At 48.1% G+C, this 15,221-nt stretch overlaps 5 protein-coding genes across 5 annotated transcripts; 3 read left to right on the forward strand and 2 right to left on the reverse strand.

Annotated features, from left to right (window-relative positions):
* The first annotated feature begins 179 nt into the window (after positions 1-179).
* Positions 180-1,675, forward strand: GGS25DRAFT_491954 (kinase phosphorylation protein-domain-containing protein). Its single transcript, XM_049261141.1, has one exon. The coding sequence runs from the start codon at positions 433-435 to the stop codon at positions 1,240-1,242; it is 810 nt and encodes a 269-aa protein (XP_049117006.1). The 5' UTR covers positions 180-432; the 3' UTR covers positions 1,243-1,675.
* Positions 1,676-1,821: 146 nt separating this feature from the next.
* Positions 1,822-8,449, forward strand: GGS25DRAFT_491956 (uncharacterized protein). Its single transcript, XM_049261142.1, has 3 exons — positions 1,822-5,477; positions 5,543-7,659; positions 7,717-8,449. Exons 1-3 carry the CDS (start codon positions 2,466-2,468, stop codon positions 7,874-7,876), a joined length of 5,289 nt encoding a protein of 1,762 aa, XP_049117007.1. The 5' UTR covers positions 1,822-2,465; the 3' UTR covers positions 7,877-8,449.
* Positions 8,450-8,545: 96 nt separating this feature from the next.
* Positions 8,546-12,604, reverse strand: GGS25DRAFT_491957 (P-loop containing nucleoside triphosphate hydrolase protein). Its single transcript, XM_049261143.1, has one exon. The coding sequence runs from the start codon at positions 12,503-12,505 to the stop codon at positions 8,798-8,800; it is 3,708 nt and encodes a 1,235-aa protein (XP_049117008.1). The 5' UTR covers positions 12,506-12,604; the 3' UTR covers positions 8,546-8,797.
* Positions 12,605-12,722: 118 nt separating this feature from the next.
* GGS25DRAFT_293809 (uncharacterized protein) lies at positions 12,723-13,382 on the forward strand. The gene is made up of 2 exons (XM_049257587.1): positions 12,723-12,985; positions 13,054-13,382. The coding sequence occupies exons 1-2, from the start codon at positions 12,830-12,832 to the stop codon at positions 13,336-13,338; spliced, it is 441 nt and encodes a 146-aa protein (XP_049117009.1). The 5' UTR covers positions 12,723-12,829; the 3' UTR covers positions 13,339-13,382.
* Positions 12,963-15,176, reverse strand: GGS25DRAFT_491961 (Clavaminate synthase-like protein). Its single transcript, XM_049261144.1, has 5 exons — positions 14,374-15,176; positions 13,907-14,221; positions 13,718-13,856; positions 13,574-13,663; positions 12,963-13,524 (listed from the first exon to the last, which is right to left on the reverse strand). Exons 1-5 carry the CDS (start codon positions 14,863-14,865, stop codon positions 13,427-13,429), a joined length of 1,134 nt encoding a protein of 377 aa, XP_049117010.1. The 5' UTR covers positions 14,866-15,176; the 3' UTR covers positions 12,963-13,426.
* Between the last annotated feature and the right edge of the window lie 45 nt (positions 15,177-15,221).

Consider the following 15,221-nt stretch of genomic DNA (forward strand, 5'->3'; position numbering starts at 1 on the left):
GCTTATGTTAAACATTGAAGCTGCCCATGTGGGGGAAGAAGCTCTTATCGATGGGAAAATACAAGGATTAACGGCCTAGTCGCTTGCAGTGTTAGCGTACCTACCCAGTAATCTTTACGGGTCTATCCCACGCTAGCTTTGCTTGCCACCTGGGCATAGTGCACTATTCATTTATACAGTAGAATGGCCAGCCTTAAATATTAAAGCATTCCTTTAACTACATACAAATACAACTCGATCTCAATCCAAACTTGATCTCAACCTCGAGTTCAAGTTGTCAACTATCTACCTAACCTAGGTACCTCATCAGTCTATCTCATTCCTACAACATCGCCTTCGATTTTTCTCTAAAAAGACAGCGCTTCGTTTCGAGTAATACAGCCGCACATCCAATTCAAACCGAATAGTCAGTTTCGCAATTTACAATCCATAATGGATCTCGTCTCGAGCGTCCGCAAGACGGGGTCACGCGGTGGGGTCAATTTCAATTGGGACGATGTCGCCAGCTCGACCCATCGAGAGAATTATCTAGGACACAGTCTGAAAGCCCCTGTTGGCCGATGGGCAAAAGGTCGAGATCTCACCTGGTATGCAAAAGCCGACGATACAGCAGCATCTGCTACCGAAACGGAACAAGAGAAGGCAGCGAGAGAGAGGAAAGAGGAGATCAGGCAAATAAAGGAGGCAGAGGAAGACGCACTTGCCCGTGCGCTAGGGCTACCTATTACTTCCCGAAAGGCTATTGATGCGAACGCTACCGGCGCGAACGCTGTCGGTGTAAGCGGCGGTCGGGGTGCGACAGGAGGTGGCGATTCTACAACTATCGCCAAGGACGAAAGCCGATCGACAGATTATGTTCATAAGTCAATAAAAAGCAAAACAAGACATCATGGAAGAACTAGGAGCAGGAGCAGGAGCGTTGATCGCGACGCGCAAAAACAACGGGATCGATTACAAAGGAGAAGCGATGCACACCACAAGCACAGAGTGAGAGACGATAGGGATGATAGAGGTGACAGACATGGCCATCGAAGACGAAGAAGCTATAGTCCTGCGGGGGATGATCGTAGGCACGGACGGACGCAACGAAGAGAACGAAGCCGTTCCCGTACTCCCGAGAAATCAGAACGTAGAAGAGATGGCAAGAACGCTTATGAACATAGATCGAGAGATGAACAACGACGGCGAAGCAGAAGTCCCCACGGATATCAAAGGAATGATAGGCGTAAAACTACAACTTGAGATGCATATTGTGCGCTTGATGCAATCCTAGAATTGCTAGTGGTCTGGCGCGGATTAGGTAACCAATGGCAGTTCTAAAGGTTACTTCATACAGCATGGTTAGGTACATACCAATAATTAGATCTATGGATGTATCCAACCCATTCGTGAACACGGGGCAGTCATACTTATCTTACGCTGTGAAATAATAGGGTGTTAGACATCTGGACTCAGATGACACATTATGTAGGCGAATCAATGTTCTAGGACTTCAACCCCTGTGCAACTGGGCAAGATCAATGATATCGATAGGTACGGAGTAACTACCGTACAGGTCACTTGGTTCAATGCGCTGACCTCCCTCGTTGGAGGTCCGAGGATTGATACACTGTAGCTAAGCGCGGAGTTAGTGGGGTTTAGCGATTTGACGATTAGCGCCAGTCTTGAGGTACACAATCTGTCTGGTATTAGGTACATGCACTCGTATTGATCAATCTGAATCCGGGGTGAAACGTGCATTGTCATGGAGTACATAATGTACTACCTAGTACGCTGTAGTTCTTAGCGGAAAGGCGAATCAGCTCCGAGTTGTTCCTCGAAGTCTGGGTAGGTGCTATGTACCTACATACCTGTAGTTATGTACCTGGCACTACCTGCACATGCATATGTCACTGGTGTGTACGACTACAACTTGAATTCAAGGTTGTTTGTTGCCGTTGCCATTGCCATTGCCATCTACTGCCTTCTTGTCTTTGTCACTAAAAAAGAAAAAGAGGAAGATAAAAGATCAAAACAGTTGAGGTCCACAAAGTCCTACGCGTGTCTTTCTTTCAATCAGCCCATTCGTTCATAGATAACTCGTCATACCGCTTAGGCAATCTTCATTCAATATTCCCGCTCGTGGTAGTTATTGATTTCTTTGATTTCTAGAAATTACCTGAGCGACCCTGAGTTTGTCAAATTCTCACTGCAAAGTTGATGCTCATTGACGCTGTATCGTCTTACAATCAATCGCCACCGCGCTTTTGCTTTTCTGTTTGCTACTCATTTTGTCGAGTCTTCTACAGGGTAATCGATTCTTCCAAGGTTCCTTGATTGGCAATCATATAGATACCTGCCTATCCGTACATCCGTACATCTGTACTTCTATCTTCCTTTTGCTAAAGTGTCACTTTGTTATTTCAGTGTCATGTTGTACTAAGAGGCTAGATACCTGTGTGCACTACATACCCACCTAACAGACAATGGATTATGGAAGGCTTCGGGCTGCGGCCCTGAGCAACGGCGAAGATGAGGAAGCAGTAACGGTAGATACTCGAGCCCTGATAGATAAGGTTTTAGCAAGATATTCGGGAGAATGGACAACATTGCGCGAGCTCATCCAGAATGCCGCCGACGCCCAGGCTACCACCGTCAAGATCAAGTGGGAAACACTTCCCTCGACCCAAGTACCTTTACCCACCACCACAGACCGCTCCGAAATCCTGAAACATATCATCACAAACCACACCCTTCGTCGACTTGTCGTGCAGAACAATGGCCAGCCATTCACAAAGACGGACTGGGGAAGGCTGAAGAGAATTGCCGAGGGAAACCCTGACGAGACCAAAATCGGTGCTTTCGGTGTTGGCTTCTACAGCGTTTTCGCCGACTGCGAAGAGCCTTTTGTCAGCTCCGGCAACGAGGCTATAGCTTTCTACTGGAAAGGAAACGCTCTCTTCACCAGAAAACTACAGCTCCCCGAAGATCAGCAAAGCCCTGACACCGCCTTTGTTCTGGATTATCGAAACACAACCACCACCTTACCGAACCTACTATCTGTCAGCCAGTTCTTAGCAACTAGTTTGACATTTGTAGCCCTTCAACACATCGAGTTCTGGATCGACGATTATAAGATTCTCCATCTACAAAAGAAAACCAGTCCCAGTGCCGATGTTCCTCTGTCGAGGGATGTGGAAACCACCACCAAGGAACGTCTCATGAAAGTACAGAGTGTCGAACGCGCGAGCGCACAGATTGATGCTTCTTTCATGAGCGCTATTGGATGGAAACCGGAAGTAGCTGCGGCAGCCAAAAGCGAAGCGTATGGATTCGGTAATTCGGAGATACCATCTTTGCGCAGTTTCTTTAACAGGCTTACTGCAAGCGCATCCACATCGAAGAATAGCAAAGTAGTAAGGGAAGAGAGGGCAGCCCAAGAAACCATATCGGAAGACATCACGGTGGTTTCGACGTCAAACATATTCCTTAGAGTAACTACAGCAGCTATAAGGACGTCTGTTTCTTCCAACTTCTCCGCGGAGCTAGAGAGGGCTACTAAAAAACCACCGCCAAAAATAGCTAAATTATCGGTATTGACATCCTCGTATGACGAGACGCAGGCCTCGGAGAGTGCCACAAGCTCCAAAGCCGTGTCCAAGGCTACTAATGTCTTTGCATCAGTACTCCCAAGCAAGAAGGGCGGGCGAATCTTCATCGGATTCCCTACCACACAGACTACGGGTGCGGGGATTCATATATCAGCACCATCGGTCATTCCCACCGTAGAGCGAGAGGCGATCGACTTGAACGCGAGATGGGTGAGAACATGGAACATTGAAATGTTACGGGCAGCTGGTATCATGACCCGACTAGCCTTTTCAAATGAGATGGCAGAATTGCAAGATAAGTTGCAACGAGCGGCAGAAACATCAAGCAACAGTGTCACGTCAAAGGAGGTAGCTAAATACATGCCCGAGGCTTTGCACATCTTGAAGGCTTTCACTTTTGGAGATTCCACGCCCAGCGGCCATGTTTCTCAGATAATCGAAGAAGCCTTCTGGACATCATACAAGAAGCCCTATGTAGAAATTTACAGCAGCCGAGGCGTACTGCCAACTAACAAAGTCCGCCTTGGCTCTGAGGAGCTTGCCAAATTCGTTGACGGGATTCCAGTCATTCCTCCTGAGCTTGGGACTACAGGATTTGTGCAGAAACTAGCTGATTTTGACCTGCTATCCCCAATAACCGTGGATGACGTTCGATTAGAATTGTCCGGAAAGCCGCTCAACAAGGCCCAGCTCATCAGTTTTGTACAATGGGCCAGTAAGAAAGCTCTACAAGGGGAACTTGATCCAACGAGCAAAGACGGGCTGCTTGATGTCGCGGTGGGTCTTCTCAGTGAAGATAATACCGACCAAGGTGGTATCATTGCCCTAGGGAGCATCAAGAATTACTTGAGCCCAAGCAAAATACCGGCTGGTTTGCCAATTCCACCCACAACTATACCCTACGATCTCACTAAAAATTGTGCCGAGAATGAGTTGCAAGCCCTAGGCTGGGAATCCCTTGAAATTGTTCCCTGGGTTCGATTTTTGGTCGACACCCGCGCGAGGGGACCCGATGAGCAAAATCTAACCAAGTCTCCCGACTTTTCGATCCGTATCCTGACAGTTTTATCAAGGGGGTGGGACAACCTCAGCCAGAGCTCAAAAGGGACTGTCGCAGCGCTACTTCAGAACCATACCGTTATGCCAACCAAGCTAGGCATGCGGAAGCCAGCCGAATCGTTTTTCCAGAGTGTAAAATTGTTTGATGATCTTCCAACTATTGAGGGATGTTCCGCCCTCAAGGAAAAATTTCTCACTGCCATGGGCGTTAGAAAGACTGTAGATTTGGACACCATCTTTACACGTTTACTCAATCGTTCAGCCGAGACTAGCTCTGGGGAGGCAAAATGGAGTCATGTTGAGCTCATTAAATATCTAGCGTCAGTACGAAATGATATTCCGAAGGATGACCTGAAAAAGCTCAAGGACTCCCGTATATGCCCAGCAGAAGCGGGACAGCCCGGTTTAGAGTCAGCTAAACCAAGCTCACAGCTGTATAAAGTCTCGGAGCTCTATGAGCCCAGAGGTCCGCTTCGACCACTTAAATTGAAGATCATTCAATGGCCGGGTGGTAACTTACGACTGGGATCACCGGAGGGGAGATTCTTGGCTGATTTGGGCTTACGCCCATACCCATCAGCCCCTGAGCTTGTTGATATGATGGCTTCCCCAGATCAAGCAACGAGGGCAAATGCTATGCACTATTTTATTACTTACCATCATAGCAACGGTTACTCAGCTTTTAACATTGGGGCAACGCCCAAGGCATTTCTCCCTCTGCAAGGGAACCCTAAGCAGCTGGTAGCCCCATATCAATGCTTTACCAACGAGGCCGCCGCCACTTTGGGATTTAGCATCTTGAAGAAGGAATTGCATGTTCATGCCTCTGTAAGTGGATTTCAGCAAAATCTGTTAAGCTAAACCGTCAAATATGAATACTAATCATAGACTAGAAATTTGGCGTAGCCGCAGATCCTCCCATTGCTGAATGTGTCGAGCAACTCATCAGCAAGCCTCCCCAGAATCCTCAAGAAGCCGTATCTCTATTCGGGTACTTCGCAACCCGCATCAACGAACTGGGGAATAACACGATTACTAAACTTCGTGATGCTTATATCGTACCAGTCGCACGCAAGAGACGACAGTCGCTTTCCCAAACATCCAGCGCAAACGAGAAAGATAGTAATTTTCTCCACCTAAGCCCTCGCAATTGTTACCTAGGTAGCTCGACGATGTATGAGGAGATTTTTGACTTTGTTGACTTTGGCAACTCCGCAAATGCTTTTCTTTCCGCTTGCGGTTCGAAAACCGAACCGACCAAACTAGAAATCGCTCAGTTAGCAGCTGGTGAACCGGCTAGGCTATTGAGCGTTCTTCAGAGCTCGGAAAAGTACCTGAACCTGTTGAGATTCTTAGCTGAAGACATGGCCACTCTTAAAAGAGACAAGGAGCTGTGGAGAAAGATGAAGTCTTCGCCATTTTTACTGGCTTTTAAGGAAATCAGCGGTGCCAAAGAGAAGGTATCGGACACCGAAGACGAAGCACCACCAATCAGGCACTATCAGCTTGCTACTCCGACAACCATTGTCATTCTAGATGATTACATCAGCTACCGTTTGTTTAAAGATCACCTGATATGTGCGCCTGAAGAAGATGTCTTGGAATCTTTCTACATAGCCCTTGGCTCCCAAACTCTTTCTACCATCGTAGAGGATGATCTTAAGATCGGGCCGCAAAACGAAAAGCAGGATGGTGCAGTTTGGCTTCGGAAGCATGTTCTCGAGCGGTCAAAGCTCTTCATCCACGAATATTCGAAATATACACGCGATGCCATCAAGCATGATGCGAAATGGCTTGAGAAGAATCTGACTGTGGAGGTTGTAAGAACCATCTCACTTCGTCGATCGCTCCGTGGCCAGAGCCGATCACATACAGAAAAAAGGTCAGCTGCGAGTAGGAAAAGCTCAAATGGTTGGGTTCTTTACGTCGCATCCGAGTCTGCTCGTCCCGATATGTATCAGGTCGGGCAAGCAGTGTGTCAACCTCTCCTGAATCGGCCAAATCAGCAGGCTTATTTCTTCTTTGAACCTTTTCTGAAGCTCGACTTGCTCGATTTAAGGGCTCGTGGATACAATGTTGACCGTATCCTCAGAGCTAAAGCCGCCGAGGCTAGAATTGCTGACGAAGAGAGACGTAAGGCCTTGGAGGCTGAGCAAGCTAGGATCAGAGAACGGGAGGATGAATTCAGAAGACACAACCAGACAGCCGTGACACCTGCCGCCGCGAGGGAACAAAACACAACGTCACTACCGCGTATGCCTGGCGGGTTTGACTCTCCCGAGGACGATGATTCGTCAGCCTTGGCCCCAACACCTACACAAGGTAGAAAAAGTAAAGGGCTTTTCTCAAACCTCTCGAGGCGGTTTGGATTTGATACATCCAGCGAGGCAGAGGACAACTTGAACAAATTTATGGGCTCCAACCCCGATCCAGTTAAGCTCCCACCAGCCGAGTCATCGGGCTCCAAGCATGGTCAGAATGGCAAGGTTACAAATCCGGCCGTCATTCAACAGAATCTTCTCAATGCCGTTAAGTCAACACGAGCACACGATTCCTCGCAGCTCTTCTCTCCACCAACCACTCGAGAAGTCAAGGAGCAGGCCACGTATTGTGATGATACTATAGGAAAGGATCTCAACCTCGTGGCTGAGGCCTCAAATAGTATGCGCGTGTTTGTGTCAAACGCAATCCCGAATTTTGATCCAGGCCAGTTTCTTCAGATGAACCATGGCCCTATAAATACATTTGCATCGCTCCTCACGGAAGTAGGTAGCATATATTCGATCAATCGAACGGCACTGCACATATTCTACGATGAGGACGGCGGCACAATCGCATTTAACCGTAATGGTAGTATCTTCTGTAATCTGCGGTTCTTCATCCAACTCCATGCGGAACATCTCTCCGGAGAAGGTAGAGCTTCGGCAGCTGTCTGGTGGTGGGTTGTGCTCGCTCATGAATTGGCTCACAACCTCGTTCACCCCCATAACTCTGAGCACAGTTATTATACGTAGGTTCTTACTGCTTGTTGGCTGTTTTTATAGAGTTGGAAGCTAATAAACTACAGTGAATCATTCATTCAGCAATACTTCCCCAAGATGATGATGAAGGCGACACAGTTCATGGCAGTTCCGTCGACATCATTGCCAGCATTACCGGCAGACCAGTCAATGTCCCAGGCAGCTGCTGGGCCATCAGGCGCGCCGCCCCCTTACCAAGAGCATTAAGGCGCTACGAAACTTCCCACTTAAGTAAATACTAAGGAAATCATACATACGTGTTAGAGAGTACGTGGCTCCCTGTCTTGTGAGTCCTGGAGGACAAAAGTTCACTCTGGGGTTCACCTTACGAAGTCTGCCAGCCTTGTCTATAGATATTTCCGAACCTAGACTGTAGAGACGAAGCACCACCATGGGCATGTTTTGAACAGAGCTGGATAGCGTAATGCAGCTATTGTTCTGCTTTTACATTTGCATTGCATTCATAGAAGGGAGCGACGACCACTGTATAATATAGTAATAGGACACGACACGACAAGAGCACGACAAGAACATGAGAGGACGCCCAGCGGATGCAATTGGCTTAGAATGGCTACCTTACTAGATTTTTGTACCTTTTTTTTTCACAGGTAGATAGGTACATACCTAGCCTAGATACATTGCTAATGGCGCAAGTAATGCAAGCGGATACGGCAGTTTGGTACGTATAAAGGAAATTGCTGTTTTTGTTCGTTGATGCGTTTGTCTGTTTGGCTGCTTGTCTAGACTGCCGTGTTTAATGTGATGATACAATTATCTCTAGGTAGAGACTAAGTAAATGCTATTCCAAGTCACGGTTTATCACGTCTTTCTTCCATTCGGGTAGGCACCTTCGTAGCCTAGATGAGTACCTATGAAGCACGATTATAATTGAAGATATTAAAAGTGGTTCATCAAATATATCTTGGTGTAAGGCATGTAAACTTTTTTATTCTCCTAAACAAAATACCTTAACCTAGGTAGCAACCAATACGCCAAACCAAAACGGGCTCGCCCATAGGTAACAGTCAGGTATATCTAAAAGAAGAACAACATTTCCTATAGTTACTTGGCAAGCATCCAATAGCAGCACCTCTCTAGCCCTCCTTACGTCCCCGTCCCCATCCCCCTTTACTCCGCAACCCACCCTTTCCCAGCAACTCTCTTCTGTACGATCTTCGTCACCGGCAACGGCCAGCCCTGGCCCCCCGTGCCCTCGGCTCTCAAGTACGGTACGACCCAGCACTCTCTCCTCGCGGCAGCAGCTCCTCCGGCGGTCTCGGAGAGCTTGACCTCCTTGATCGGTTTTCCGTACGTGAGGAGCGGTGTCCCCTTGGCCAAGGCAGCGAGCTGTGCGCCGGTGACGTCGGTCAGGGCGAGCATTCTGGTCTTGGGAATCTTTACGACGGCGGTCGTGTCCAGGGATGATGGGGGGGCGGCGGCGCGCTGCAGGTTCGAGTATACGATGTACTCGGGGCACTCCTGCGGGCTGCGGTGGGCGAGCGCGGAAGAGGGGTGGATGTATACGAGGCCGTCGTTGGGGTCGCGGTGGCGGTCCTGGGATTCGATGGGCTGCAGCGGCACGTACGGTACGTCGATGGCGCGGCGGGGCTTCCGGTATAATTCTGGAGGGGCGCCGCTTAGGTCCGCGCGGATGGCGACCTGGTCGATGAAGCCGGCGGCTACCATCTGCTTGAGTGCCGTCACTTGCTTGGGGGTTGGTCGGTCGAGCTTCTCCTTGAAGGTCAGGTTCGCGAATGCGGGGATGTCTTTCTGGAGGAGACTGGTGATCTGCCGACGGAGCTTCTGCGCTTCGGAAAGAGCCTTGGACCGGACGAAGTGGTTCTCGCACCACTGCTCCGTCGGGTCGTGCGCGAACTCTCCGACAACCTGGAGAAGCTTGATGGCATCGGATGCATCGTCCAACGAGCGGAAGTTTCGGTGCACTTCGTTGTACTTGTGCCGCACTTTGGTTTGCCGATTCTCTGCCATCACATCCTCATTGGTGCGGAATTCCCGCTCGGTATCGGTAGACAAAGCGGGTATCGCTTGGCTCTCTGGAATAAACACCTCTGCCACCGATAGTCCTGCCACAAGCGCAACTGTATATGGCAAGCACTCGTGCAGATGCCCAACCAGAAGAATCCGCGCAAAGCGAGGTGGCAATGGAAACTTGGCCATTGTTGATCCGATCTGAGTGGCTTGACCGGAAGTGGTGATTGCTGAAAGATACTGAAGTAGCTTCTCCGCCTTTGCGAGACTCTGTCGTTCCGGAGGGGTAGGGAAGGGGAAGTTGACTACGTGTTGTAATCGCATGGCCTTAAGTTGAAGCACAACGCCTTCGATGGGCATTCTCGATAACTCGGGTTCAGCGAATTCGGGGAAATCCCGTTCATATACAGCAGAGGAGTATAATCGGTAGCAATGGCCCGGACCGGTTCGACCAGCACGTCCAGCTCGCTGATTTGAACTGGCTTTGCTAATCCACCCGATCTCGTAGCTTTGGACTCCAGTTTCCTTGTTGTATTTTCGTTCCTTTGATCGGCCACAATCAAATACGTAGCGAATGCCGGGTATAGTCAAACTGGTCTCAGCAACGTTCGTTGCAAGTATAATCGCCCGTGAGCCCTCTGGTGGGTCATCAAACACCCTCATCTGCTCTCTCGTTGGTAGTAGTGAATACAACGGCAACACGTGCATTTTTAGGGGCCCTGTAGGACTACCTTCTTCCGGAATGTCAAACTCGGCATCATCGTCTGATTCATCCTCTTCCTCATCCATAAATGGTAAGCCATCGTCATCATGGCCCAGTTCGTTGGTCTCCCCAAAGTCGATATCCTCGACTTCTAAGGGCGCATCGTTGGCAGATATTCGAACCTTGGGGTAGGTGATTGGATTTAAAGCGCCGGTAGCTAGTTTAAGCTTCTTACTCAACCTCTGAATTTCATCGTGTCCGGTTAAGAAAACAAGGAAGCTGCCTGGGGGTAGTTTGCGATGTCCTCTCATGATCTTCTTAAAAGCTTCGTCCACGTAGTCATGGCGAGTCTGTCTAGAAAAATGCATAGTCACCGGATGCTGGCGACCCTCAACGTTAAGAACAGGCGGTGGTATCGGGAAAAGTGTTTTGTTGCGTATGAAGTCGTCCACTCGTAACGTAGCGGACATGATGATTAGCTTTAAAGGACCTAATTTGGGGTCTTCCGCCGACATTTCCTCTCGTAATTTGACGACTCGACTGAGCATACCAATGAGAATATCTGTATTGACACTCCTCTCGTGAGCCTCATCAATTATGATGGCGGAGTATTTGCGGAGCGAAATGTCATTGGCAACTTCTCGGAGAAGCACGCCATCTGTCATAAATTTGATGGCAGTTTTCTCATCGACGTTGCCTTCAAATCGGATTTGGTACGCCACGGAATTTGACTTATCGCCTAGCTCTTGTCCAACACGTTTCGACATACTCACCGCAGCGACCTTCCTTGGTTGTGTCACTCCGATCATACCCGGCGTTGGAGATCCAGGAGAGCCGTATCCGGCTTCGAATAAGAATTGTGGTACTTGCGTCGTTTTACCAGATCCCGTCGAGCCACATATTACCACCGCATTATTGTTATGAACAGCTTCCATGATCTTCTGTTCCTCAGCTACAACTGGAAGCTTGAGCCGCGCCTCTTGGATTTCAGGTGTCCTCTGAACCGATACACCGAAAGCTTTCCTTCCAGTATCCTTTGTTGGTAATAATTCCATTGGCAATGGATCTTGCTCCAGTGGACGTGGTTTGAAATTTTCAGGGACTGTAATATTAAGAACGGCATTATTATGGTTGGTAGGTTCATAGCCAAGAGCTGAGTTGCGTTGCTCGTGGGCCCACGCTTTGAAAGCCGAAGATCTCTCCTTTTTCGTTGAATCATCAAGTTCCTCTTCAGATGAATCGTCATCATCGCTACTGGATTCTGCATCTGACGACCCCTCTTCAGAGTTATCTTGGGAATCACCTGACTGGTGGGCAGCTTCATCTGAGCTAACACCGTTCCACTCGTCCTCATCGCTAGCATCATCTCCGTCCAAAGATTCGTCCGAATCGTTGGGGGTGGTTTCAGCCTGTGCCAATTGTTGCTTCATTGATATCTTGGACTTTACACCACCGCGCTTCTGTCTCTTTTGTATGACTGGTCGCCCTTCGTCGTCCAAGTCTAAAGGTCGTTTCAATCCGGATCCCACTGTCGTTGGTAACTTTTCTGGTAATGTTTCTGGTGGCGCAGCCTTGGAAATATTCGCACCATGTCCGTTGGTTACCGACACAACATTCTGCGATGCTTGGCCACCTAATCGATTAAAACCGGTAGTCTTTGAAGATTCCTCCTCCCCGTCGTCGGATTCATCGCTCAACGGAGCATCTCTTCTCCTCTCAAAAAGAAGGTCCTCATCCTCATGGCCAACACCAGCTTGCCTTTCCCTCAAGGCGCGGCTGAATGCCTGGCGTTTCGTCTCTTTGCCCTGGCCAAGTGTCCGAGTACTTGAGAACAAGCTAGTATCGATCTTGTTCTTAGCCAATCCAGCTAAGAGGATTCGATTTTCATCCTTCTTGAGTTTTGTATCAATATACTTTTCAAGACGTTTGGCCTTTTTGCCAGTCACTTTGACTTGGCCCTTCAACTCTTCTCTTAGTTGAGCCCTCTTGGCTTCACGGGCAGCTTTTTGAGCGTCCGGCAGAATTTCCAGGGCGTTACTGTCGGTTTGTACAGGTTCATTATCACCACCTGAGATTTCATTTTGCTGAGCCTTCTGGCGCGCAATAACTTTGTGTTTCCTCTGCCGCGGCACAAATTTTGGCATTTTTAAGGTTGGCGAGGATGGTTAGTGAAGGTTTTATATTAGTTGTATTCCTAAGAATACGATAATAGAATATGAGAATATGAAGGATATGGAAATTTTGACCGCCTGGCAGAATTGATTTTAGTGATTAAACACGGTTTAGCGCGGGGTAGTAGCGCCGTTTGTTGTAGGGGAGCCAAGGTACCCAGGTCCCAGGTAGCCACCCGATAGTTACACACATAGCTTCAATGTTCACACAGCTCCAGCTTACCTATTACACTTTTTCATCTTTCAATATCTCTTCTCACACAACAAACCGTGATTTGGGTATTCCAACTTTCAGATATGGATGTCTCTTCACAAGTAGTAGAACAGCCATTTCCGGCTCAGTCCAAATCTACCATTGGGCCTATTGACGATATCCCTACAGAAGCTTCTGTTCTATATTTCTCAGACAAGATTCTTGTTACCCTATCCCAAGAAGGCAGACTATCACAATGGGTAACTCTTCATATTATTACCAAGTTAAAGAGTCTTGAACAAAAGAAAGACTGACTAATAATATATAGATACAAATACCACTCTCAGCGCCTTCACCTGCTACAGTAAACATGGCTCTAGCAAACAATAATCTGCTACCTCTGTCTCATTTGACGCCAAAGACATTACTTGGTGGTGGTGGAGAAGAGCGTGAATCTTTGGCCCAACTATACGCTGTCCAGATTGCCAGTCACATTGCCAGGCGAGACTCAGATGAGAGTCGCACTCTTGTCGTGGGACTTGGTCTCAAAACCCTCAAGCCTGACCGCGATTCATTCTTCGATGTCATTGAACTCATTCAAAAGGCCTTGTAACTTGGCTTGATAAAAAGCAGTTGGCCGAATCAGAATGTAAACCAGAACGATACCAGCGAGAAACCCACACTCAGACACATTTTGCGTTTTATCCAGCAACGACGGTAGCACTTGGGGCTGCTATTTTCTTCGCCTCCTCATTCTTGATGAATTCTTCCCGCTCTATTTTGAATCTCATTTGACACCCTGAATACTTATTAACTACGGGATCCCTGAGATGATTATGGAAACTTACAATCGCCGCAAGATATAGGTTCATATTTGGCCGGAGTCGATTCCGAAGTACAAGAGGGAACAACACCCTCAACGCAGTTGAAATTGAGACCTATTCCGTCAGTAAATTAGCAATATGGCCAGACTTTTGGGGACATTGACATACCAAAGAAGAAGGGCATAGAGACGCGTTCAACGGTAGATTCGTTCGTCACCCTGTGGACATTGGATTTGTAGATGTCGTTGCAAAGTCGCATCATGAAATCGCCAATGTTTACCACAAGAGTCCCTTCAATCGGAGGTGCCTTTATAAGATGTCAACCTCGGTTCGTTCTCCGTACCAGCCTCAACTCACCTTCAACCACTGTCCTTCTTTGGTCAGTATTTGCAGCCCGCCAACTGTGTCTTGCCACAGGAGTGTGAACAACTGCAAATCCGTATGACTCCCTAAACCCACAAACTTATTTTCGACTTCATCTACGGTCCTCGGCGGATAGTAGTTGAAAACGCCGTCGGCTCCTGGATAGGTGACCTTATCGTCCCAGTAGTTCTCTTCTAAGCCCAGTGAGAGAGCAAACATCTTGACCAGTCTCCTAGCCAGTGTCAGGCAACTACTCCAATACGCAAGACAGTCCTCTTTGAAGTTTGGCAGATGGGCTGTGCCTTCCCACTGTAATATATAGGTTAGCTCATAGCCTAGGTGGCATTCAAGGCGCCATCACTGATAGATAGATTTCAAAGATGCCAAGCATTGTTCATAAGCTCACGATAGCCGATTTAACTAGAAGGGCATGACAGGTTCAAAGATGGGAATATGCTCACCACAAAATCCTCTGCACGTATCCATGCTCTCACTTCCTCGGGCACCTCGGAAATGTCCACCGGATGATCCGGATCGAGTTCCGGGGAATAACGGAACGAGAAGGACTCTCGAACATCGGCGGTCTCAGTACGAGAAATCTGGGCTTTGCGGTTCCCGAGATACCCATTGTAATATTTGCTATGCGTCCTAGAACACACCAACTCTTTCTTCTCCAAGGGCTGCCTCATGAAATTTATCACCTGTCGCTTGCACTGAGCGATTGTCCCATCTGAGATACCATGGTTCTTAATGTAGAAGAATCCATTGTTGGTCGCGGCTGATCTGATTTTAGCAGCAACTTGTTTCCGGTCGGAAAGCTCGTCAGAAAACATGGAAGCCAGATCGATGACGGGAACCTCATCGGCGGTGCAGTCTCTTGGTGGGTTCGGGAGTACATCTCGGTAGACGGGACCAAGAGCGGTCCGAAGTTCGAGTTTTGTGAGCCCAGACATAATGTAAGGAGGCTTGTGCTGAACTTTGGATGAATTGAATGGATTTGTTCAAATATGAAGTATTATTGGAAATAACACAAAGGCTTTATATTCATTCACCTTACTCACCAGCTCCCCTGGACCGGGCCAACTATTATGGTGGGGTTTCTCTATTTTCTTATCCAAAAGCTGTAGCTCATCCAATAGCAAAAAGGCGTCAGACTTTGTACTTTATTTCCTTGACGTCTTGAGAGTCTATTATCCAATAAGTGTCTTTCATGCTAGATATTTACTTAGTGGCAACTTCATTTCCTAGGAAGTGCTCATTCCCCTCGGTGGCGCTTGTCTAACTTGACCCTAAAGACCAACCCGTCACG

Source organism: Hypoxylon fragiforme (genome assembly GCF_022984875.1).
Source record: "Hypoxylon fragiforme strain CBS 206.31 chromosome Unknown GGS25scaffold_5, whole genome shotgun sequence".
Taxonomy (NCBI): Eukaryota; Fungi; Ascomycota; class Sordariomycetes; order Xylariales; family Hypoxylaceae; genus Hypoxylon; species Hypoxylon fragiforme.